At 59.7% G+C, this 25,969-nt stretch overlaps 1 protein-coding gene across 1 annotated transcript; it reads left to right on the top strand.

Moving 5' to 3' along the window:
* The first annotated feature begins 16,606 nt into the window (after positions 1-16,606).
* On the top strand, positions 16,607-24,155 carry FSCN2 (fascin actin-bundling protein 2, retinal). The gene is made up of 5 exons (XM_004374092.1): positions 16,607-17,450; positions 21,378-21,534; positions 22,241-22,362; positions 23,602-23,769; positions 23,902-24,155. The coding sequence occupies exons 1-5, from the start codon at positions 16,625-16,627 to the stop codon at positions 24,105-24,107; spliced, it is 1,479 nt and encodes a 492-aa protein (XP_004374149.1). The 5' UTR covers positions 16,607-16,624; the 3' UTR covers positions 24,108-24,155.
* Positions 24,156-25,969: the final 1,814 nt, after the last annotated feature.

Genomic DNA, 25,969 nt, shown 5'->3' with positions numbered 1-25,969 from the left:
CACCGGGAAGCCCGCGGTCCCGCCCGCCGCGGGGCCTGAGTCACGGGCGGGCGGGGCGGAAGTAACGGCCGGCGCCGGCGCGCCTCGCCTTATTTAGGCAGGAGACTACCGATTGGCCTGCAGGACAAAGGGGCGGCGCGGGGAAGCCCCGGCGGGCGGCGGCCCCCACGCCTTCCCGCGGCACGGGAACCCCGCTTGGCTTACCAGGGTGTGGGATGCCGACGCCCCACAGGCAGGAGTCTGAGGGGGATTGGGGGTCAGATGGCCGGGAGGGGTTGCGGGTGCGCAGCTGGATGCCCACTGAGGGGCGCAGAGGCCAGGCGCCGCGGGGACGGCGGCTTGAGGTGTAGCAGGCCTCTTAGGCCGGGGGCGGAGGCGGGCCGGCCACTGTGTTCTGCAATGTGAGTTTTATGTTTTGCAACTGAGCAGCGCGAGGCCTCGCCCAAGGTCACTTGGGGTGGTCAGGACCGTGCTCTTGGATGCGGGTGGCGCAGGCCGCCCCCACCCCTCCAGGAGCCGAAGCGAAGAGGCTGTCCCTGGGGTTGGGAAACTGGGGGGGTGACAGCGCTGGCTGGGGTGAGCAGGGGGACTCGGGGGAGGGACAGCCAGCGGTTACTGCTGAAGGGGTGTGACCTTCCCTTCTCAGGATGAAGACTTGGGGCTCAGAGAAATGGCCTGGTATTGTTTTTTTTTCCCCTAAAAAAAACCCCAAAAACCTACTGCCCTTGAGTTGATTCCAACTTATTGGGGCCCTGTAGGACACAGTAGAACTGCCCCATAGGGTTTCCAAGGCTGTAATCTTTACAGAAGCAGACTACCGCATCTTTCTCCTTCAGAGTGGCTGATGGGTTCAAACAGCCAACCTTCTGGTTGGCAGCCGAGGGCTTAACCCCTGCGCCACCATTCGCTGGGCACTGGCTTTGGTGGTTTTCTATTGTGGACTTGCTGCGAGCCTCTGTTGTCTCACTGAGTGTTCAACCCATTTAACAGATGAGCCAACAGTGGCTGGAAAGGGGGCTTTGCCCTGCTGTGCAATATGCTCAGCCTAAGACTTAGCCTGGGGCCTGCCTCTAGGCCGTGGGCACTGTCCAGCTGGCAGCCTGGCTTAGGGTCCTTCCCACGAGTTCCTCCAATGCTGGTGTCAGCCTGTCATCTCCCTGTCCCAGCCCTGGAATCTGTGTCATCTCTGCACCTGGTAACATGGCCTCCCAGCTGACCACCAGACAGGGCAGGGCCTCGGGAATGAGTGCCACCTCCTGGCCTTTGTCTCTGCCGGTCCAGTCACCCCGCCAAGTGCCACGGGTTGGATCCTGTAACAAAACAAGGATACTGTGGGGGGAATGGTGACATCCGAGTGAAGTCTGGACTTGATAGTGATGTACCAGTGCTAACCTCCTAGTTTTGACAACTGGCTGTGATCGAGTAAGATGTCAGCTTTAGGGGAAAACTGGTGGATGGGTACACGGGCGCCCTGCACAATCTTTGCAACTTTTCTGTAAGCCTAAAATTATTCCACAGTAAAAATATCCAAGCGGAAAAAAAAGTTTACCTACATCAGCTCATGTTCCTACCCTTCTCCCAGGCTTTATGGATGGATCAAATGTAAGGTGGCTGCCCTGTTCATGACTCCCAAAGCCCTCTCCAGGGCCCTGAGCTGGCTCCTGCAGGGCAGGGGCAGGCCCTGGCATGGGCCCTGTCTGCCTGGGAGGGCAAGGCCAAGCCTATCTCCTGCCAGCTGCCAGTGGGCACGGGCTTTGCTCTCAGCACAGGCTGAGACGCAGGCTAAAGCCCAGGTGGTCCAGATGGCAGTGTAAAACTGGTGGTGTGGGATCGTCTGACCTCCTCCCAGCTCCAACTTCACAAGGGGAAGGAGAATCAAGATCAACAGCCCAAGGCTGATTCCTAGGAGGCGGAGATGAGACATACCTCCTCTCTCCAAGCTTTTTACCAATTCTGACACCAGCCGTCCCTCCCACTACTTCTCTCCTGGGTTTGATAATTCATTGCAATGGCCACATAGAACTCATGGACTATACTCACTATTATGGGGGTTTTAGGAAACTATTGTTGTTGTTAGGTGCTATTAAGTCGGTTCCGACTCATAGTGACCCTGTGTACAACAGAACAAAACACTGCCTAGTCCTATGCCATCCTCACAATCGTTGCTACGTTTGATCTCATTATTGTAGGCACTGTGTCCATCCATCTCATTGAGGGTCTTCTTCATTTTCATTGACCCTCTGCTTTACGAAGCATGATGTCCTTCTCTAGCGACTGGTTGCTCCTGATAACATGTCCAAAGTACATGAGATGAATTCTTGCCACCCTCGCTTCTGAGGAGCGTTCTGACTACATCTTCCAAGACAGATTTGTTTGTTCTTCTGGCAGTCCATGGTATATTCAATATTCTTTGCCGACAGCATAATTCAAAGGCATCACCTTTTCTTCGGTCTTCCTTATTCATTGTCCAGCTTTCTCATGCACATCAGGCTACTGAAAACACCATGGCTTGGGTCAGGCACACCTTAGTCCTCAAAGTGACATCTTAGCTTTTTAACACTTTAAAGAGGTCTTTTGCAGCAGATTTGCCCAATGCAATACGTTATGTGATTTCTTGACTGCTGCTTCTGTGAGTGTTGATTGTGGATCCAAGTAAAATGAAATCCTTGACAACTTCAATATTTTCACCATTTATCATAATGTTGTTTATTAGTCCAGTTGTGAGGATTTTTGTTTTCTTTATGTTGAGGTGTAATCCATCCTGAAGGCTGTAGTCTTTGATCTTCAATAAATTTTTCAAGTCCTCTTTGCTTTCAGCAAACAAGGTTGTGTCATCTGCATATTGCAGGTAGTTAATGAGTCTTCCTCCAATCCTGATGCTGCATTCTTCTTCATATAGTCCAACTTCTTGGATTATTTGCTCAGCAACAGACTGAATAAGTATGGTGAAAGGATACAGCCCTGACACGCACCTTTCCTGACTTTAACCACACAGTCCCTTTGTTCTGTTTGAATGACTGCCTCATGGTCTGTGTACAGGTTACACTTCAGGGTCAGGAATGACTCGGGACACAGTTTTTCTGTCAGGATAGCTCCTCAGCAGGCCTCTCCCTCAGCCCCTGGGCCCCTTGGGCTGGCCTCTGCTCTGCTCTGGCAAGTGTTACAAAGCTCTTTAGTTCCTTAATAAATGCCCAGAGGCATCCTACTGCACCAGGAAGCCTCTTGCCTGAGCACACTAAGCTGTCTCGCTCCGCGGGTTGGCAAGCCTACTGTAACCAACTTGCTCACATGTCTCCTGGTTCTGCTTCACTGTTTCTCTGCCACTGCTTATCGCCATTTTGTGCCATTTCCAGTGTTACAGCTCTCTCTGTCTTCTCCTGAGTCTAGGAGGTTCTCAACACAGGGACCCTGGATCCAAAAACTGTGCTCCACTCTCAGGTCTTCTTGGTAGTAGTGAGGTCCCCCTTTCTGCCTCTGGGATGGCTCATTTTAAGCATAGTGGGATGGCAAAACTGACCAATCCCCTTGTTAGGGTTCCATACACCTTATTTGCATGGTACCACCACCACAAGGGGGCCATGCACCTTATTTGCATTATTAGCAAGCTGTCCAATCGCCTTGGTGGGCCACAAGCACCTTATTTGCATAGTCCCACCCAATCATTTGGTGGGAGTTACAAGACCATGAAAGCTAGAAAGGCTATATAAAAGTGATCCATCGTACTACAGATAAGGAGACCTGCCCAGGTGTCCAGGCATGGACCAGTAATGTGAAATTTGCCTCCATAAATGGTGGGCACTGACAGATGGAAGAAAGAGGTAGGCAACACCAGGGTGGCAGGGCAGTAAAGGAGTTTATTAGGGAGACTTACATACGAGGCAGTCCTGGGCGGCAGCAGGACCAGTGCAGATATCTGCACCCCACAGTGGTAGGGCAGAGGCTTTATAGTGGCAGTGGACAGTAGTGGCTCATGCCAGGGACTTATATAAGGATTACTTAGCAAACTGTAGTGAACTTGCCAGCCACATGAGGGCACTCATGTTTGGCCTCACAAAGCCTGTTTCCCCTTCACCAGGTGTATCTGAGTTATCTAGTGCTGCTGTAACAGAAATACACAAGTGAATTGTTTTAACAACAGATATTTATTCTCTCACAGTCCAGGAGGCTAGAAGTCTGAATTCAGAGCACCAGCTCCAGGGGAAGGTTTTCTCTCTCTGTCGGCTCTGGGGGAAGGTCCTTGTCAGCAATCTTCCCCTGGGTCTAGAAGCTTCTCAGCACAGGGACCCCAGGTCCAAAGGACACACTCCACTTCCAGCTCTTCATTCTTGGTGGTAGGAGGTCCCTCTTCTCTCTGTGATTCTTTTATATCTCAAAAGAGATTGACTCAAGATACAACCTAATCTTGTAGATTGAGTCCTGCCTCATTAACATAACTGCCTCTAATCCTGCCTCGTTAACATCATAAACTCTTTGCCGTGGAGTCAATTCTGACTCATAGCGACCCTATAGGACAGAGTAGAACTTCCCCATAGGGTTTCCAAGGAGCAGCTGGTGAATTCAAACTGCCAGTCTTTTTTGGTTAACAGCCACAGCTCTTAACCGCCGTGCCACCAGGGCTCCTTGTTAACATCATAGAGATTAGGATTTATAACACATGGGATAATCACATCAGATCACAAAATGGTGGCCAGCCACACAATACTGGGAATCATGGTGTAGCCAGGTTGATGCACATTTTGGGGGGACACGATTTGATCCATAACACCAGGGGTCTCCCTGACCCCTCCTAGATCCCTCCAGAGCCCTTATCATGGCCGCATGATTGATGGGGGTTTACATGAGTCGGGTCTGGGGCTGTGTGCTCATGGCTACCATTCACCCTGCATATGTCAGGCCCCTCATGTGCTATCCAGTTCTCACACAGGACGGAAAACAGGCTTGTGGAGTTTCAGCCATCAGTCTGCTGGTCGGGTATGGCTGAGCCAGAACCAGACACATGGCATTCTCAGCCTCGCTGTGCCTCAGTTTCCTCATCTGTGTAAAGAAGGCTGAGCCAGTGATGTGAGGGGTGTGTGAGACTGGTGCCCTCCTGCATTGGACAGAGGGTCTGGGGACAGGAGGTCACCAGATGGTCCGGTTAACCGTCTCCAGGCCTCCATGCTGAGGTTTTCCAGGCATTAATTTTTGGTGGTGATTAAGCAGCATCACTCAGCACCTTCCAGTGTCAGACCAGGGGCTCCCAGGAGCACCTGCCTGGCCTCAGCTCCCACCCAGAAGGCAGCCGGCGCCTTGCTCTGCTGCTCAGGGTGCACCCCAGGCCCACCATGACCAGCCTGCCCTCCACAGGGCCCCTGCAGACCCAGAGGGGGTGAGAAGAGCCAGAAGCTCACAGCGCTGGACCCTGCTAGACAGACAGGGTGACTGCGCTTCCTGCCCCCCAACAAGGGGTCTGGCAGGGAGGTCCCAGAAGGGAGTGTGGGTCTGTTCATGTTGCACCTGTGCTCCCATGGGCCCCACCCATGGAGCAGCCTGCTACCCCTTCCTCCCCCAGAGGTGGCCTCTGACCACATTGGCCCTGGTCTCATCCTCCATCACTTCCGTGGTGATTGTTCTCAGCAGGGTGGGTCACAGATTGCCACAGCTGGGAAGCTAGGAGTTAAACTTGGGGGTCCCAGCCTCCAACTGCTTCCTGGCTCTGGTGAGGTGAATTACTTAATATGGCCCTTCTAGCCATAGTCTTTGCGACTCTCACTCAATGACTGGGTGGGACTATGCAAATGAGGTGCTTGTGGCCCACCAAGGGGATTAGATAACTTGTTTATAATGTAAATAAGGTATATAGAATAAGGCATATAGAACCCTAACAAGGGGATTGGTCAGTTTTGCCATCCCCTAGGCTTAAAATGAGCCATCACAGAGGCAGAAGGGGGGACCTCATGGCCACCAAGAAGGAAGAGCCAGGAGTGGAGCACATCCTTTGGACCCAGGATTCCTGGGCTGAGAACTGCGTAGACCCAGGAGACAGAAAGAGCTGTAACATGAAAGACAGGGGGGCAGCAGAACAGGACAGTGAGGGACAGCTGTAACACCAGAGAGGGCAAGAAGCAGTGGCAGAGAAATGGTGGCAGCAGCAGAACAAGGAGACCGGCAGGAGAGGGTGTGGTGGGCTTCCCAGCCCACTGAGCGAGAGAGCTGAGCGCCTTCGGGCAGGAGGCTTGCTGGTGGAGTGGGGTGCCTCTAGGCATTTAGCGGAGCTAGGCTTGCCGCACCAGAGATCAAGAGAGCTGAGCGCCTTCGGGCTGTGGCTTACTGGTGGAGTGGGGTGCCTCTGGGCACTTACTGGCAGAGCGAAAAGAGCTTTGTAACACCTGCCCGAGCAGGGCAGAGGCTGGATTGGGAGGCTGAGGGCCAGAGAGAGGCCTTCCTGTGGGCACAGCTGAGAAGCTGTCCTGATCAAAGAACTGTATCCTGAGTTGTTCCTGAGCCTGAATTGTAACCTGTTACTTCCCTAATAAACCGCAGAACTGTGAATATGCTCTGTGAGTTCTGTGTGGCCATTGTAATGAATTATCAAACCCAGCAGAAGAGGAGAGAGTGCTGTGGGAGGGATGGCTGGTGTCAGAATTAGTAGGAAGGTTGGAGGATGGAGGTCTGTCTGATCATAGCCATCAGCCTTGGGCTGTGATGCTGATAGCGATCCTCCTCCCCCTTTGTGAAATTAGATGAGGAGGTCAGATGCCTCCACATGCCATTTTTACACTGCACAGTCCCGCATCTCAGCGCTGGGCTAAAGCCAGACACCAGCCCCCCCACCCCAGGCCACAGCTCGCCCAGCACCTCCCCAACCTGTCCAGTCTGTCCACCATATGCCTTGTCCCTCTCCCTTGTCCCCGGCCTTTGGCATCTTATCTACAATTAACTTCTGTGTTACAAGTCAGACAGCACTGCTGGGGGGTGGCTCTGCCTCCTGAGGGAATCTACGCCCCTCACATGGCGCTGGGTGGCAGCCCTGCCTGCCCCTCCACCCCTGTACCCCTTGCTTGCTGCCTTCCACCCTGGGCCACCACCTGGCTGTTCCTCTTGTCTGCTGGCTGCCTCCTCCAGGCAGGCCTCCGGACCACCCAGCACCCCCCACCCAGTCCCCCATCTGAGTGCCGTTTATGCATTTGTTTATCCCTGCCCTCCACTCCAGAATGTAGGTTCTCTGGGCACAGCAGCCTTGTCCTCCGTGTTGAAGCTGGGATCCCCTGTACCCGGGACAGTGAATGCCGGGTGTGCAGTTGTTGGTTGAAAGCATGAACGGACAGTGGGAGGAAGGGACGGGGGTGGGGGGTGGGGGGAGGAGCCCCTCCCTCCACAGAGCACAGGGACCTGGGAGAGAGGGCAGGAGGCAGAGGCAGACCCCTCCCTGTTCTCTACCCTTACTCCAGAATACAAAGGGGACAAGGCTCCAGGGCTGGGGACAAGAGGAGTCCAGAGGGGACCTCTCCCTGCTCCCAGAGCTAGCTAGCTTTCTCCTGCTCTTCCGAGCCTGGCCAGAGCAGGGAGCAATGGCCACATGGAGCCTGAAGCTGGGGCTGCAGGGGACTGAGAGGAAAGGATACTAGCAGAGGCTCCGGGTTAACCCTTAGGCTCCGCCCTCGCAAGGCTGCTGGGAGCTCGCCCAGGCCGCGCTCTCCCGAGCTGGACTCAGTTCGGGCCCTAGGCGCACACGTGTCCGCACCTCTGGACACCTGGGCCCACACCGAGGCGGGGGAGGCGGGTCAGAGCCGACACCGGCATGAAGCCGCGGCCGGTGTGGGCAGAAGAGGGGGGCAGGCTTGATCGAGCCCGGGGTTGGGACGGGCCCTCGCGCCCCACCGGCTCTCCCAGCACCCGCCCCGGGAAGGGCGGAGGGGGCGTCACCCGGGGGGGGTGGAGTCTCCGCGCGCGGCCCCGCCCACCCGCCGGTGAGCGAAAGGCCCCCGAGCGCCGGGCTGTTCGTGCGGCTTCAGCCTCCGCGCTGTGAGTGCGGCGCCCGCTCCCAGGCCCGGACCCGCGGCTCCTGGTTGGGTCCGGGAACGGGGCCCGGCTCCAGCGACACAGCTGGGCAGCCGGTGGGCGCGCCCCTCCCGGCCCGGGCGCCCTAGCCTCCCGGAGCCCCGCGCCCTGCTGTGTCCTCCGGACCGCTGTTCGGGGCACCCCCGCGGCCTGGCCCGACACCAGCTTCCCCTGCGCCCTTTGGGCTCACAGTCCTTGTCCCCAGAGAGGCGGTGTCCGAGGCACGCGATGGGTCAGGCTGCCTGGGGGTGCAGAGGAGTTGCCCTTGAAGAGCGAACACTGGGCCCGAGGCCTGGAGCGTCCTGACCCGCCGGCCCGGGGATGTGGTCGGGGCAGCCGGCGGCCCTGCCACCCCGCCATCCTGCCACCCCTGGACATTCCGTCCCCGCCTTGTCAGGTGGTTTCAGACCCGGAGCAGAGCTACCTTCCCTGCCCGCACTCGCCCCATCTCTGCCCGGGGGGGGCGGGCACCTGTCTGGGCCTCGCCTCCTCGCCCGCACTCCCCGGGTACCAGGCACCGCCGCGCCCGCCCTCCGCATCGGCACCGGCTGGGGGGCGGGACACTCCTGCACCGGCCGGGGGCCAGGAGGTGGCGCCCCTGCGCGGGCCTTGCGGGAGCCCGCGCTCCGAGGCGGCCGTGTCATTCCCCCGTGGGCCGCCAGGTGGGTCCCGTTATCGTCGCAGGCGCCGGGCAGGCGGGGTGTCCGCGCACCTGCGGCCCCGCCCGGGATCGCGCTCTTCTGGAACTGGCCCTCCCCGGCTCGGGGAGGGACCCCTGCGGCCACTGGCCCGCCCCAGGGAGGGCCCGGCGCTCCCGGACAGCCGCTGAATCACCGCCGTCCCTGGGTGATGGAGGCCGGGCTGCGGAGGAGGGGCTGGAAGTGGTCGGTGAACCTCAGTGAGGACTGACAGACGGGCAGAGGTGGCATCAGGGTCAGCCGGCGCCCAGGGCCACGGGAAGGGGAGGGGGGAAGGGCTTCCCCGCACCTGGATGTCCCGCACACCTCTCCCTGTCCAGGGGCAGACAGCACCCCCAGAGGGACCCCAGAGCGAGGACAGCCCCTGGCCTTGATGTAGGTGTCGTTTCTTTTTCCACGGCGGTTCGGATGCCAGCGTCATGCCCTGCCTGCATACCGCACACTGGGCGCTCCCCCACAATTCAGAAAGAAAGGAAGGGCTCAGAGAGGCTCAAAGTCGTGCAAGGTCTTGGGTCCATTCTAACCCCCCTCCCCCACACATACTCCTGCTGCTCTTCTCTGTGCCACCTGGGAGGGGGGACTGCAGGGACACATCTACTCTGCTTTCCCCGCCCTGGGTGGTAGGGCTGGAGCTCTGGGGCTAGGCTGGTTCAAGGACAGGTACAAGGGGGGGACTGGCAGGTGGCAGCCTCAGGTCAGTCACACTTCCTCCAGGGGCAGTGGGGAGCCACCGAGAGCTCCGATGGGGGGAGGGCAGAGGGTAGGAATGGGTGGTGGCCCTGTGGGTGAGGGGGTAAGGGGCATTACCAGGGCAGGACAGACCACTCCACGATGGGGGCTGCAACCCATGTGCTGGCAGGACTGTTGGGGGTGGGTTGTCCCGGGGAGCACTCTCACGAGCCCCACATTTTACACATGGGGAGACTGAGGCTTGGTGGCTAGGGGACTCACCCTCATCATGCAGCTGAGGCAGGGCTGTGCCGGAGAGTAACTGCTGAGCTTGCTGTCTGCAGAATGCTTGTGTTATTCTTGCATGGAACCCTAGTGGCACGGTGGTTAAGAGCTATGGCTGCTAACCAAAAGGTTGGCAGTTCGAATCCACCAGCTGCTCTTTGGAAACAGTATGGGGCAGTTCTACTCTGTCCTATAGGGTCGCTATGAGTTGGAATCGACTCAGCGGCAATGGATTTGGTTTTCATTTTTGTTTTTGTGATTGGTAGTTTGGCAGGGGGTGAAACTTCAAGTTGAAAATGCTGTTCCCTCAGATTCTCTCTTTTTTATTGAGGTGAAATTCACAATTAAAGCGGACAATTCAGTGACATCAGTGCATTCACAGGGCTGTGCAACCGTCGCCTCCATCTTGTTCTGTCGTCATCATCCCCAAAGGAAACCCCGGACCCTTAGCAGTCACGCCCACTGCCTCCTCCCTCCCAGCCCCCAGCAACCACCCATGTGCATTCTGTCTCTCCAGATTTGTTTATTCTGGGTATTTCATATACATAGACTCATACGATGTTCGACCTTTTGGGTCCGTTTTCTTTGAGCACCGTGTTTTCATCGTTGTCGTAGTGGGCATCAGAGCTTCATTCCCTTTTATGGGTGAATGATATTCCCTTGCATGGATAGACCACATTTTGTGTATCCATCAGCCCATGGCTATCTGGGCTGTCTCCACCTTCTGGCTATTGTGAAGAGCTGTGCAATGAATGGCCACGGACATGTGTTTGTTTGAGGACCAGTCTTCAGTTCTCTGGGGTAGATCCCTAGGAGCCGAAGTGCTGCGTCATGCCATGATTCCGCTTAACTTTTCGAGGCACCACCGGACAGTTTCCGTGTTGTCCCCAGTTCTGAAGGGCTCCCTTGCCTCAGACTGTTGCGGTTGCGCAGTGGATGCCGTGTGATTCTTTCCTCTTAGACGGTGGTGTGGTGTTTCTCTACGAGCTTTTCCTTTTATTCCTGCTGATCCAAAATGTCCTCGTGATGTCCCTTGGTGAAGCTTTCCTCATTTGTTGTGTTGGTCACTTCCTCGGCCCTGGACACTCCATAGCCTTTGGGTCTAGGGGATTGTCTTACGTCAGCTCTTTAACAAGGGGCGCTGGTAGTACCACGGTTAAGGGCTCGGCTGCTCACCGAAAGGTTGGTGGTTCAAACCCACCTAGCGGCTCTGAGGGAGAAAGACCTGGCGATCTGCTTCCATAAAAATTAGAGCCCAGAAAACCCTATGGGGCAGTTCTGCTCTGTCACATGGGGTCCCTATGCGTCAGAATTGACTCAGTGACACCCAACAACAACATTTCTTTCCTTATTTATTTTTTCTGTTCTTCCTTTTCAGAATTTCAATTAATTGAATGTTGTACCACTTCCTAGATTAAACCTCTAATATTCTTCCACTCTTTTTTCTTTTTCTTTTTTAACTTTCTGGGGTATTTCCTTGACATCTTCTAACCCATCAGTTAAACTTCATTTGAGTTATCATAGTTTATCCTTTTATTTTAAAATAATTTCAAACTTACCTAACTTTTAGGATTTCTCATTCTCCTAATCACTGTCTTTCTCTGAACCGTCCGAGAGTACGTTTCAGACATGATGCGTCTTCACGCCCTTAATTTTTCAATCCATGTTTCCTAAGAACAAGACCACTGTCTTACATGACCACAGCTCGCTGGTCAAATTCTGCAACTGAACGTCGATACCACACCATTGAATCCACACTCCATATTACCATGATCCCAATTGTCCCAATAGGTCCTGTGTGGCACTTTTCCCTAGTCTTACTCAGGATGGTGTATTACATGGAGTTGTCATGAACTGTCGTATGTTTAATAGCCAAGTCCTTTTTCTTGGTCTCTGTACCAATCACAGCTGTAACTACAAGGAGATACGATCTTTTAATAAGCAGATCAGAGCTGACGCCTCGAGAGGATTAGCGTGGCCCTGTCATCACAGGAGCCCTTTGACACAGGGAAGGTGACCATGTGCAGAGACAGTCTCACCACGGGGTGTGGAAACTGTCCGTTTCTGTTTGGTCTCAGAAGGCAGGGACAGGCTTAAGTTCCTCCGGAGCCTCACATAGTAGGTAGCTGTTGAGTGCCTGGGGTCGTTTGATGAGGGGTCTGGTTCTGGCGCCACGGCTGAGCCTCTGCAGCGATGCAGTGCTGTGCGTGCGTGTCTGTGTGTGTGTCTGCACGTGTGTCTGTGTGTGGAGGTGCATATGGAAGTGGGCTGGCCGGAGGCTGTTATAGTCACCTGCAGGGTTGTGGGCTTGTAACTGTCCATGCCAGGTGCTGGCACATCTGCGGCCACCGCATGTCTATCTGTAAGCCCAGATGGGCAGTAGGTGGCCATTAACGTTCTCTGAGTTGACTGGTCCTACGCTGAGCTCTGTGCAGCTGGGGCTCGCTCTCCTCCTGTTCCAGGGACATGCAAAGTCCTGCGGTTCCCACAGAGCAGAACTGTTGGAGGATGGCCCAGTGGGGCACCAGGTTCACTGAGGTGCCCTCGTGGTCCCTCCAGGGGCTTCCGGCCATGCTGGAACCTGGGGTTTCTGGAAGAGTCTAGAGACCTCTGGACTCGCCCCCCCCCACCGCCTCCTCACCAGGCACACCCCCTCCCATGACTTCTTTATGATTTTACAAGAGACAGAAGCTGGGAGACTGAATCTGCTTTCCATGCTGAGGTCCCCAAGAGAAGAGCTCCTGCTAGAGGGGGAGCAGGGGGATGGGGCACACAGGAGAGGAACGAACGCACCTAGGCGCCTGCTTTGGCAGAGGACGTCACGCGGAGCAGGCAGGAGGCAGGCTGGGCGTGGTAGCCCCCACCTCCAGGTCTCTTCATTCCAACACAGCCCCCTCCTCCCACCTGTCACCCTAAACCGGGCCGCGGGCCTCAGGTAAACCAACCCAGGCCAGAGTGAGAGAAGTGCCCCCCACCCACCTGCCTGTGTAAGCGGAACCGTGAGGATCACGGAGCACTGCCATGAAAAAATCATGAGGCGCCGTGCCCTGGGCCTGCGCTCAGGAACAGTGAGGAGGCCGGCCTGGGAGCTGGCCAAGCTGGACCTAGGCAGTGGGTGCCAGGCCCGGAGGGAGGAAATCCAGGCCTGGGTGGTGCCCAGCTGCACCCTGGCCAGCGCGGTCCTTGACGGGGAGGTGGGGGAGGCCCAAGAGAGGCTCTGAAGAGGGGCTGGCCAGAGGGGGCAGGCTGGCCAGAATGCCCGGGGCAGGGACACCAACCGGCAGTGTGGCCCGGGGCAGGGGGGGCTGGGGTGGGGGCTGGGGTGTGAGGAGGCTGTTGTCTGACACCTGGAAGCCCCGTGTGAGGTAATTCCCCGGCGGTTCCCCAGTTCCCAGGCTGCCCCTCCCCCAGCTGCGTGCACACACGGGGCCTGTGCCAGCTCACGCCGGTTGTCATGGCAGCGGGCAGCAGGCCAGCAGAGCCCAGGCTGGGCTCCTGTGTCCAGGGCCAGTAGTCTGGACCAGGCGCCTGGCCCTTCCCTGTGGCCCCAGCAAGGGTCCATCTGGGTGGGGAGGGGCAGGGGGACCCTCCAGGGGCCAGGCCCGCCCATCCCCCAGTGTCCCCATGGGGGTCCCAGGAAAGGAAGTTTCCTGAGATGCCCAGGGGAGGGATGTGATGGGGCAGGGTGGACGCCAGGGGCTGGGGACCTTCAAGGCCCTGTCTGTTCCTGTCCCGGCTGGACCCTGACGGCTGGGCAGGGGGCTGAGGCTGGGGCCCTGGCCTTGTCTGCTGGGGGCTTCCACAGCTCAGGCAGCCCCTGCCTTCGGTGCCCAGCTGCAGCGAGGGAGGTCTATCTGGCTGTGTTCCCTGAAGTAGAGGCCTGGGGTGCTGCTCCCCAAAATGGCCTCTCAGTGTTCCTCAGGAAAAGGACCCCCCTCCTCAAATAAAACAACATTTACGTGCCCGGCGCAGCCCGACAACAGTGCGTGGACCTGGTCTCGAGGCCGCATGCAGGGGTAACACTCCCACCCCTGGGTTAGCCTGCCTGGACGGGGTGCAGGCGCAGGCACATCCGTGCACGCCGCATGGGCGCTGCTTGCGTACCTTGGCAGGGGCGGGGCCGCAGGGCACTGGCGGGGGCGCTGGGGAAAGGTCCCGGGCTGGGGGGGCTCCCAGGAGGGGTGCTGCCTATTGCCTGCAGATGCGACAGGGAGGCTGGACCTTGCGAGGGACGCCCCAATGGGGTACAGTGCGGGGCTTAATGGCCGCGCGCGGCTGGAGGGGGCGGGAGAGCTGGAGGCTGGGTCCACAGTAGCCCAGGGGGTGACCAGTGCACCTCCACACACACGCACACAGACACGCACTTGCACACGTACACATGCGCACGTGCAGACATGCACCAACACACATGCACACACAATGCACCCGCACGCACACACGTACACGCACACACAGAGACGCGCCTAGACACGCGGGCACGGTGCTTCGTTGGCTCCCAGAGGCTCTGCCCATCACACCAGCACCACACCCCCACCTCAAATGATCCCAGGCACTGATTAAGTACCTACTGTGTGCCACAAACCTTGCTGGGGATCCCAAAAGGAACTGTACCCACAGGCAGCTTGGGCAAGAGGCTGGGGGCTGAGGGCTGGGCGGGGAGGGGTTGGGGACGGGCAGGACAGAACACCTTCCCTCCAGTGATGCCTGGGCTGGGGGCTGCCTGGCAGAGCCCTGCCCCCGCCCCCCCAGTCATGCACCTGGTCAGCGCCAGGCAGCCGCACAGCCACTGCTGGCTCTGCCACCAAGAGGCTGCCCAGAGCCAGGCCGCTTAGCGCCTGGCGGCCCTCTGCTCCTCCCAGGCACTGGATGCCAGCGCCAGTCAGCGCTAATGAGGCTATCACGCTAATCAGAGGACAGGGAGGGGACGTTCGCTCCTTCGCAGCCTGGCCAGGGGCTGGGAGTGGGCAAGCATGGGCACGTGCCCTGTGGGGTTCCCAGCGGCCCTGGAGGGGGCAGCAGAGGGGGCACACAGGGAGACTGAGTGCGAACAGGTGCAGAGACGGGGTCCTGGCTATTCCACACCAGGGACTCCACCTCATCCAGGCCGGGCATGGCCCCCAGCTCCCTAGGACTGTGGGGATGCTGTGTGGACTTGGGGAGAGGGTAAGCCTAGACTGGATGTTCCTAGGGCAGGACACTGGCACGTGGCTCAGCAGGCACCCAGTCAGCACTCCGTCAATGCACATGGGCTGCAGGGGTGGTGGACGAAGCTAGCTATCAGGGAGAGCCCAGCAGGCAGGCCATGCCCTTCAGGGTCTGCACGAGCCTCTCTCCCCCACCACACTGTGGCCCCTGAGCATGGGGACATGGTCCCCTCCATCTCTGCCCCTCAGCGTCATGGAGAACAGAGGAAGGATGGGCCTTCGTTCCTCCCCCCCAGGAAGACATGCCGCTGCCCACCTAGGGGCACCTGGACTCCACAGGGAGGACCCACGAGGAGGGGTGGGACCCTGGAGACATGGCTGGAGGTGCTGTGGCCCCCACCCTGGTCCCCTGGGACCCTGAGGGTCACACATTGTGGTGAGGAAGAGGACACCGCCCTGGCCCTGGCCCAGGACGGGTGGCTCTGGTTTCCACTCCTGGCTCCCTGCCCCCGAGGCAGGTGCCGAAGACGGGCATCGGGGCAGCAGGTGGCCGAGGGCGGGGCTGCAGGGCCACTGCAGGCCCTGGAGACACGCTTGCTGGCCTCTGCCCTCCGGACTCCAGGGGCACCTTGGGAGCTCGGGTCAGGCTCACCCGACCCGGCCTCCAGACCAGACCTCATAAAGGCCCCACAGTCAGACCAGCCACTTGGTGGGGTGAGCCCAGTGTCTGGTCCCCACGACCAGCAGGACCACTGTGGGCATAGGGCCGCGTCACCCAGCTCTACCCGTAGAGCAGAGAGCAGGGTCTCTGGGCCCTGGCACTTGCCTAGGACATATGAGTCAGCTGGGAGGCAGGACCCTGGTCCTCGGAGCCCTACCCGAAGGCCTGGGCTGCTCGGGCTGACATCTGCCCGCCGTGTGCATGCTGGCTAGGGGCTCCACAATCATCTCTCGCCACTTTCCCGCACCTGCGTGAAGTGGGCACCCTTGTCTCCACTGGACACGCTGCCTTTTTCTACCAGGAGCTTTGATCCCAGGGACAGTGCCTGAGTGTGGACGCACCCTTGGCACAGGGTCCAGGACCACGGAGTCAGGTGCCCGGTCCTGGCCCTCTCGTTGGCCTGGACATCCTGCCTGCTGCCGTCTCAGCCCGTGGCCGGGGCCATTGGGGGGTGTCCGTCCCCAGGGCTGTGGGCTGGAGGACGTGGCGGGCCGTGGGCTGCAGCCCCTGGGGCGGGGCCTTCCCAGCTCCTGGCAGAGGAATCAGAGACCCAGTAACTGGATCCGCGAGAGGAAGGAGCGAGCTGGCGGCAGCCGCGGTGGAGGGCTGCGATCGGGTTGCGGCTAGGCTGCAAGTTTTCCACGGGCAGCTCTTCCTGCGGGAAAGACCGTGGGGCTGCAGGGGTCGGGGGCCCGGAGGTGGGAAGGAAGGGGAGAGGTCGAGAGGCGCGGGGGCCGTGTGGCCGGCAGGGGACTGTGCTGGGGGTACGTCAGGGACACGAGGTGGTGGTCAGCACCCGCAGCCAGCGCCAGCCTGAAGGCCGCGGGGGCTCCGGCCGCGGGCGACTGGGAGTGGCTGAAATCCAAGCTGGGGGTAATTAAAGCGGCCGCTGATCCTAAGCCGGCCACCCTTGGGTCCGCCTCCTCACCCGCCCTCTGCTGCCCGGCGGCCACGTAAGCACCTGCGGCCACGGCCGGGGCAGAGCGGCGCGGGAGCGAGCCCATGACGCCGGCGGGGCCGGGGGGCCGCGGCGAGTGTCACAGCCCCTCCCGGGCCCGGGCGACAAGATGCCGACCAACGGCCTCCACCAGGTGCTGAAGATCCAGTTCGGCCTCATCAACGACGAAGACCGCTACCTGACGGCCGAGAGCTTCGGCTTCAAGGTCAACGCCTCGGCGCCCAGCCTCAAGCGGAAGCAGATCTGGGTGCTGGAGCCGGACCCCGGGCACAGCGCGGCGGTGCTGTTGCGCAGTGGCCATCTGGGCCGCTACCTGGTGGCCGAGGAGGACGGGCGCGTGTCCTGCGAGGCCGAGCGGCCCGCCCGGGACTGCCGCTTCCTGGTGCGGCCGCAGCCCGACGGGCGCTGGGCACTGCAGTCGGAGCCGCACGGCCGCTTCTTCGGCGGCACCGAGGACCGGCTGTCCTGCTTCGCCACGGCCGTCTCCTCGGCCGAGCTGTGGACCGTGCACCTGGCCACCCACCCGCAGGCCCACCTGCTGAGCGTGAGCAGGCGGCGCTACGTGCACCTGTGCCCCCAGGAGGAGAAGATGACAGCGGACAGCGACACGCCGTGGGGCGTGGACGCGCTCGTCACGCTCACGTTCCAGAACCGCCAGTACTGCCTCCGCGCCCGCGACAGCCGCTACCTCCGCAGTGACGGCCGCCTCGTCTGGGAGCCCGAGGCCCATGCTCGCTACACACTCGAGTTCAAGGCGGGCAAGCTGGCCTTCAAGGACTGTGACGGCCGCTACCTGGCGCCTGTGGGGCCTGCCGGCACCCTCAGGGCCGGCCGCAACCTTCGGCCCAGCAAGGACGAGCTGTTCGACCTGGAGGAGAGCCACCCACAGGTGGTGCTGGTGGCCGCCAACCACCGCTACGTGTCTGTGCGGCAAGGTGACCAGGGCGTGGTGGCCACTGAGCCGGCTGCCATGGACTCCATGGCATCGTCTACGTGCACACACATGTGCATGTGGGTGTGTCCGTGTGTGTGGGATGCGTGTGTGTCTGTGTTGGTGGAGACGCGTGTGTGTCCATGTGACTCTGTGTATCCAAGTGGGTGGGGACATGTGTCCGTGTCCATGTGGGTGTGTCCGTGTTGGTGGGGATGCATGTCTGGGGGGCGTGTGTGGCTGCACACGGTGTGGGGGGTGGACCTTGAGGGCTGGTGGCCCTTCTCTTGGTCCTGGAACCAATACCTGGGGAGTGTCTCCCTCGAGCGCTGGGCCCAGGGGGCGGCTGCTGAGTCCCCGGCAAGGCACTGTAGGCCCAAGTGGGCAGAGTGGGAGGGGACTTTCAAGGAAATGGGGGAGGGGTGGGGGCAGGGCAAGGAGCCGTAAGAGGTGGAATGGGGCCAGAGCAGGGGCTCCCACCCTACTATGCCAGACCCATGGGAGCCCTCGTAGAGTGAGGAGTAGGGTCCCCTCCAGGCCAGGTGGACAACAGACCCCTGGGTGGGAAGATGCTGGCTCCACCCCATGAGTGCGGCCTGGCTCAGGGCTGAGGCCTGGACTCACCGGGCACTGGCCACCTCCTCGTGTGGCCCGTGGGCCCTTCATGTGCCATCCCTTCAGAACCCCTAACAGGAAAGTGAGCAGCTCCCCCCTCCTACAAGGAAGCCCAGGGTGCAAGGTGACCCAGAGCTGGGGGGCATGCATCTGCCAAGGTCAGCAGCCATGGCCAGTCCCTGTGTGGTCTCCCAGCTCCACGAACCCTGGGGTGTCTGAGGGCAGGAGGGGGCGAGGGGAGCAGGTAGGGAGAGTCTGGTGCATGGAGCCCCCACCACCCACCTCGGGTCCTCTCTGGGCCAGCTCCATCAGCCACAGAGAAGCTCCATGTATCCACCACAGGCCAAGGGGGGCTGAGGGCCCCCCAACCCCCACCTGACATTCCACCATCCGGCCTCCTTGGGCACCCCACCCTCTGCCCCCAGCCCACACTGCCACTCATGTTTCTACCCTGGGAAGGCTGGCCCAGCCCCAAGCACCTGAGAGGACAGGGCTGCCTGCGGCTACAGGGACAATGCGCCTGGCGTTCAACGTGCCTTCAGCAGACACCTGGTGAGCACTTGCTGTCCAGGCCTGCCGCCAAGTCCGGGGCACCATGGCAGACAGCCAGCCATGGTCCTGTCCACGGTAGGTCTAGCCACACCACAGTCGGCCTAGGCCAGGCCTCCATGTCCATCAAGCCTTAGTGGGTTGTCAGTGAGATGGAGGCAATGGTAGTGAAAGGCTCTGCCAGCCCCACAGGCTCGCCGTGAGTCAGAGGAGATGGTGAATGTACAGGATTGTGGAGATTTGTGGTGGAGGGGATGTTTGTGGTGGTGGTGGAGGTAGTGGTTGTGGTGGCCGTCATGGTTGCCGTGATGATGATGGGGGTAACGATGGGGGTGATGGTTGTGGTGGTCGTGGTGGTGGAGGTAATGGTGATGATAATGGGGATGCTGGTCATAACGATGTTGGTGACAGTAGTGGAGTGGTGGAGATGGTGGTGGTGGTGATGGTGGTGATGGCAGTGGTGATTGTGGTAGTGGTGGTGATGGTAGTGATGGTGGTAGTGATGAGGGTGGTGATGGGGGTGGTGGTGGTGGTGACATTGATGGTGGTGGTGCTGGTGGTGACAGTGGTGGTGATGGTGGTGGTGATGATGGTGACAGTGGTGGTGGTGGTGGTGATGATGATGCTAGTGGTGGTGGTGGAGAGATGGAGGCTTCAGGAACCATTGTTTCATTCTTTATGACCACTCAGGGTCTGAACCCTTTCCTTTGATGGGGGAATCCTCTCCTCAGCAGAATCCATTCCCCACTTTAGAAGCTGGGAGCACCAGCCACCTACCCCCTGCTTCCCATGCAATAAGGCTGAGGGCATATGACCCGGCCCCTAGGTATTTTGGATTTTGATATGACAACCAGTGATGCAAAGAAGCAGGATGTGGGCTCTCAGTCCTGGGGAAATGCGGGGGGATGCACCCCTATATTCCAAGGTAGCAGGGGCGGTGGGTTCGGATCCAGCTCTGTCCCTGCATCTCTGGAGTGGTACTGTGGTGGTGCCTGGACCCGGGCCATCTTCCTGGCTGGATGGCTCCTGAACCCCTCTGAGTCCCCAAGTTGGCCTTTTTTCTCCTGCCAATCACTTTTTTGGCTGCCCCATCAGGCAAGGGGCCTTGGTTGGTGTGGTGGTGCTGATGGGGCTGCAGCAAGTCACAGAAGAGTGGCTGCCAACCAGCTCACATATTAGGACATTGATGATGTCATGTAAAGGGAAGCTTAGAGGCCATGGTGTGGCAGGGTCCCAGGCAGGACACCGGCACCAGTTCAGTGGTGTTCCCAAGGCCCTCGTTGCTGCCTCCTCGCTGAGCTGCCAGTCTCCCGGGTCAGCTCTGCCCTCAGGCTGTCACCCTCATGGTCACAAGAAGGCTGCTGCTGTTGCAGGGTTCACATCCAGACATGTAGAAAGTACAGAGGTAAAATGTACACTGGTTCTTCTCAAAAAAGAACAAAAAACCATTGTGGTTGACTAGATTTCAACTCACAGCAACCCTATCGCACAGAGTAGAACCGCCCCATAGGGCCTCCAAGGAGCAGCTGGTGGATTCGAATGGCCAACCTCTTGGTTAGCAACCACAGCTCTTAACCACTGCACCACCAGGGCTCCTGTATTTTCTTAGGAGTTTAGAGAACTTTCTCCATGAAGCCCAGCATATGTCCCTTCATTCTCATTGGCCAGAGCTGAGCCACATGCCCGCTGCTCAGCCAATCCCTGGCCAGGGAGTGGGAAATGGTAGTTTGTAGAGACTAATGGGGATTCCCAGGCCCCTTCCCCCACAAGGTCAGTGCCCCAGGAGTGCACGGCTGGGTGACAAGGGAGGTCCCAGGACGGTGTCCTGTCTGGAGAAGGAAGTATGTGGGTAATGTCTGCCTCGGTGATGGCGTGCCGGGGCTCACTCCGTGCAGCACTTGCTGGCTGCTGGGTGGGGACGGCGGTAAACACCAAGTCGCCTTCCAACGGGCACACGGCTGCATCATTGCATCTGAACCGTGGTCAGTCTCACGGGGGGACAACCAGAGGAGAGCATTGCAGGGAGCAGCCTTTGGGAGGTGGCCCCAGCCTCTTCACTGGGGTTCCCTGCCTGGCGCCCGGCCTTCCCTTGGGGCAGGGCTGACCACCTTGGCTTCCAGGCCCTTGTGGGGCTCTGCCTACCCTCCCTCCGCCTCCCCTAGCAGGGCACCCCAAGCCCCGGTCCGCGTGGGGCTCTGTGATCTGCCCCCTGACTCAGGGTGGCAGGTTGCCACGGAAACAGGGACATGGTTATGGGAAGATGTTGGGGAAGCCCCAGTGCCTGCCTGCTGCCCCACCCCAGGCACAGACACCCCCCCAGGAGCAGGCAGAGCCCCAGGGTTCCCGAAGCCCAGCACGTACAACTGGGGAAGTCAGAGATGACAGGGCCCTGGCTGTGTCCTGGGCCACAGCTTGGGAAAGACAGAGACCCTGCTGTGCCCACCCATCAGCTTAGGGTGAGGTATAAATAGAGGCTGGCTGTAAATCCCAGGTCCAGGGGGCAGGGAAAGCGGATTACCCACTGATTAGCAGAGCGGGGATTTGCTGGCACGGAAAGGCCTGCTGGGGGTGGTGGTCAAGGACCCCCAAGGTGGCAGTGTGTGTGGGGTTCACAGTGTGTCCCTACACCCTCTAAGAGGGCATTCCAAATCTTCTCAGGTCCAGAGGGTTCCAGATAAGACCCCTCTGTCTTGGGGGTGTTCCAAGAGCAAGCCTTCCTACCCCCGCAGGGAGAGGAGTGAGGGGTTTCTCCATCTCCTCCCTCCAGGGGTCAATGTGTCAGCCAATCAAGATGAAGAATTGGACCATGAGACCTTCCTGATGCAAATTGACCAGGAGACAAAGAAGTGCACCTTCTATTCCAGCACTGGGGGCTACTGGACCCTGGTCACCCACGGGGGCATCCAGGCCACAGCCACACAAGTGTGAGTGCCCCATCCCTCCTCCACTATCAGCTCCTTCACTATCAGCTCCACTATCATCACCTTGATCTCTGTCACCTCCACTACTACCTCTACCCGCCATCACCACCTCCATCTCTGTCACCTCCACCATCACCTCCTTCACTATCTCAACCTCCATCACCACCATCACCTCCACCATTACCACCTCCAGCTGCCTCCATCTCTATCATCTCCATCACTCCTTCACTACCTCAACCTCTATCATCACTTCTGCCACAATCACCACCTCCACCATCACCTCTACCTCCATCACCACTTCCATCTCCATCACCTTCACCATTTCCTTTACCACCACCACCTTCTTCACTACAACCTGTATCATCACTTCTGCCATCATCACTACTCAGTCTCTTCCTCTTTGCTCATGCGCGGTGGAGCTGGAAGGGACAGTTTGGTATGGGGGAAGGTGGAGCAGGCTCTAGGTTCAGGGTGAAAGTCCATGAGGACCACTGCAGCAGCCCAGCCAGGGAAGAATGCCCACTGAGATAGAGGGCTGGCAGGCAGCTCCCAGTGAAGGTGGGCAAGTCAGCGGAGGACAGGCTCCTGTCCCTCCCCATGTGGTAGGGTGGTGGTGCTGGGCCCACAGGGGATGCTGGTCGGGGGAGGCCAGGCCCTGCACCCCCCCACCTCCTGCCCCTCTGAGTCGTCCTTGCCCGGCCCCCTCCAGTTCTGCCAACACCATGTTTGAGATGGAGTGGCGTGGCCGGCGGGCGGCACTCAAGGCTAGCAACGGGCGCTATGTGTGCATGAAGAAGAATGGACAGCTGGCTGCCATCAGCGACTTCGTGGGTGAGAAGCACTCCCTGCCCACCTGGGGGGCTGGGGTCCTCGTCCCATGACAGGGCCTGCTCAGAGACCCTGATCTCCACCCCCGGCCACCTGAACGTTGTGTGCGGCAGCGGTCTCACTTGCCAGGCCAGGCGATGGCTCTTGGAATCAGGGGGCAACTAGACCCCAGGGACATCCCTGTCTCCCCTCACACTGGGGAACCAGGCTTAGGCGCAGTGGCCTCACCACCTGGCCCAAGGTCACTGGTAAGCAAAGTGGCAGCTCTGGGTCTTCATGCCCAGCAGTGGGGTCAGGGCCTATGGCTCCTCCTGGGAGCCCTGTCTCCGCCTCACTGCCGGGCCCCGAAGTGGCCCCAGCAGCGTGCTGTCTGGTGGCGTCACCAGCCTTAGCGTTAGCCAGTGCTGTAACTCATGGTGTCTCCCCACCATGGATCTCCTGCTGTACCAGACCATACAGAATCCTTAGCACTGTTTTTTGTACTGTTACCTGTAAATTGGAATTCCCCTATATCACTCCTTCTTTTCCTTTAATTACTACTTCACTCTCAAAAAAAGTTATTGACGTAGGTTCACAAATACTTGAGTCAATTCCGACTCATAGCAACCTACATACAGCAGAATGGAACCCTGCCTGGTCCCGAGTCATCCTCACAATCCTTGCTATGCTTGAGCTCACTGTTGCAGCCACTGTGTCAGTCCATCTCGCTAAGGGTGTTCCTCTTCTTCTCCAGGGACTGGTCCCACAAATAAGAATTACCACAGTATTGTAGCTAAAACACCAGACAGTCTGACAAAATTACTGACTATAAAAACACCTGCGTGCGCTTAGACTGCATGCAGATGAAACCACATGATCCGAAGCATCACTGTAATTGTGTAATAACAGCACCTCTGACAAGAGCACATTAGAAGGTTCAGAGACTAGGTCTCCCCCCCTCCCCATTGCTGTGTGGGGAAGCGGTCACCCTTGTGTCAGGCCAGGCAATGGCTCTTGAAAGCAGGGGGAAGCTAGAGTTTTTGCCTTATAGATATATTGATACATGTCAGCTGGGTTTACAGATAATGTTTTTGTTGTTTGAACTAACTACGGGGATATTTTTATACAAAATAATAAATTTCTGCTGAAACGCTGCACAAACATTTTATAGACAGTCATTTTGGTGTCACTCCTCTGACAGTGTCACTGGGTGGGGTTCACACCCTCCTAGTGACACCACTGCCCTGCTCGCCCCCCGCCCAGGCGAGGACGAGGAGTTCATCCTCAAGCTCATCAACCGGCCCATCCTGGTGCTGCGAGGCCTGGACGGCTTCATCTGCCACCGCCGCGGCTCCAACCAGCTGGACACCAACCGCTCGGTCTACGACGTCTTCTACCTGAGCTTCAGCGACGGCGCCTACCAGATCCGAGGTGCGGGCGGTTGGGGATGCGGGCAGGTGGGTTGACGTGCCGGGTGACGATCGGAGCTGGGGACCGGCAGGTTGGGGCTGTGGGGTCCGGCCGCAGGGCCCCGCCGACGCCCCGGTCCCGCCCTGCCCGCAGGCCGCGCCGGCGGGTTCTGGAACACGGGCAGCCACGGCAGCGTGCGCAGCGACGGCGAGCGCGCAGAGGACTTTCTCTTCGAGTTCCGCGAGCGCGGCCGCCTGGCCATCCGCGCCCGGAGCGGCAAGTACCTGCGCGGCGGCGCCTCGGGACTGCTGCGCGCCGACGCCGACGCGCCGGCCGGGGTGGCGCTCTGGGAGTACTGAGGCCGCTGGTCGCGCCCCCACCGCCCATTAAACCGTGTCTGTGTCGCAGCTGCTCGTGGGCTCCATGGCGCCGCTGGGAGCGGGGCCGGTCTGCGTGACTCCGCGCGGAGCCCTCCCCGGGAAGCACCTCCAGGAACCCCGAGGAAGGGCATGGGGGACGTCCAGCCAGACCACCCCCGACCAGGACAGCCACTACCCTGGGCCTCCCCTCGCGCCACCCCTTGGCTCACAGTCCCTCACCGAGGCGGAGGAGGAAGGCCCCCGCCGAGCCAGCGGGGCAGCTCCGAGGAGCTTGATGAGGCCCAGGCCGGCCGGGCCAAGCCCATGGAGGGTCCTCGGGGTCAGCATGTTCTCTGGAGCTGCTTCCCTCCCCCAGGGGCAGGGTCTTAGGGACAGCTGGAGGTGCCGGATGGAGACCATTCCCTCCTCCTCCTGCCAGCGTGGCCTGGTCTCTGGGAGAGGGCCCTTCCCAGCTCACACCCCGAGCCCTGGCGCCCGTGGGGTACCCATGTCCTCCTCGCCGGCCCTGCCTATTGGCTGGGGCCAGGTAGACAGCAGCACCCTGTTGGTGCCTGGATGGAGGGGTCCCACAGCTTTCCATCTCACCTCCCCAAACTAGCCAGCACCAGGACCCCCGAGCAGGCGGACGCCTGGTGGAGGCGCAGGTGACCCATGCCTCTAGAGATACGAACTGCTGGCCCTGAGGTCGGAGCAGAGGGGTCAGCCTGGGCACGAACACAGGCGACGTCTCCCGAGCCAGGAGCCTGACCCCGCCCCCCCCCCGTGGGCCCCACCCCTCCGCTATGCTCCGAAGGCAGGTGGGCCGGGGTGGGGGGATCACCCAGGAATGGGAATGTTTTAGGAAAGGAAGAGGTGTGTGCGTATTAGGGTACAGAGCAAGTCCTGGAGGTGGGGACGGGTGCTCACGGCCGGGGAGGAGAGAACGAGCGGCGAAGCATCCTGGCGTGAGGCCGGGAGATCAGCTGGGACGCGGCCCCGGCAGCCCCCAGGATGCCCTAGAGACCCGCGGATAGCCCTGACATACCCACCAACCTCCCGCGCAGGGACAAGAAAAAGGCCGGGCCTCTTAGCGGCTGGCGCTTGCTCTCCCCTCTTTTTCCGACCCGAGAGCGTCGGGGGTCACTTGCGGGGAGCGCAATCCCGGCGGCCTCTGCCCGCCCTGAGTCGCGCTGCGCTGCCCCCTTGTGGCGGCCGCCGCTCGCCCATCCGGGTGGGCGGGGCGTCACGAGGGGCCGGCGGGCTGGCGCCCCTCGCGGCTCCCTGACTTGCGGGGTCTCAAGGACAGGGTCTCACTGACCCTGGCTAGACAGTGTCCTTGGCCTCGGACACTTGAATAGACCGGGAACCCTGGTCGCCTCCACAACACCAGGCCTGGAGTGCGGCCGGTATGGAAGATGTGGGGGTGTGCTTGCCCCCCACGACGCCCCCTATTCTGTGGAAAGGGTGGGGTGGGGGACGCCCCTCTCCTCCAAGCCCAGGCAGGTGTAAAGGTGCAGAGAGGGCTCTTTGTGGGGAAGGGTTGTGGTGGGCACACGGGGACAGACAGGAAGCCCTGTGTCTTTGGGGACAGCACCCAGGGATGCGTCTTCTGGCTCACAGACCCTGTGCCTTGCTGGCCCCCATGGGGGCCCAAGTGGATGAGCTCTGTGGGTGGCTGGGGACCCCATGTGGTCCGTGCTGGTGAGCGAGGTGGGCCTGCAGGTCAGAAGCCACCTGGGGGCCGGAGTGAAGACAGACAGGTTCCTGAAGGAGACCCGGCCGTGAAGCACCTCTGGATGGGGGGGGGGAACTGTCCTCCCTGGTGACCGTCAACAGCAGGACAGGCCGAGCTCGAGGGGCCC

The sequence above is a fragment of the Trichechus manatus genome, unplaced genomic scaffold, assembly GCF_000243295.1.
Source record: "Trichechus manatus latirostris isolate Lorelei unplaced genomic scaffold, TriManLat1.0 scaffold00028, whole genome shotgun sequence".
NCBI lineage: Eukaryota > Metazoa > Chordata > Mammalia > Sirenia > Trichechidae > Trichechus > Trichechus manatus.
This window is presented reverse-complemented; position numbering and strand designations above follow the sequence as displayed.

What these genes read in the sequence shown, in the direction of transcription:
- FSCN2 (XM_004374092.1), top strand. Translation starts at nt 16,625, where the DNA reads ATGCCGACCAACGGCCTCCACCAGGTGCTGAAGATCCAGTTCGGCCTC. An exon ending in CTACGTGTCTGTGCGGCAAG is followed by an intron (nt 17,451 to 21,377) that starts GTGACCAGGGCG and finishes TCCTCCCTCCAG; the next exon opens with GGGTCAATGTGTCAGCCAAT. An exon ending in TGCCATCAGCGACTTCGTGG is followed by an intron (nt 22,363 to 23,601) that starts GTGAGAAGCACT and finishes CCCCCCGCCCAG; the next exon opens with GCGAGGACGAGGAGTTCATC.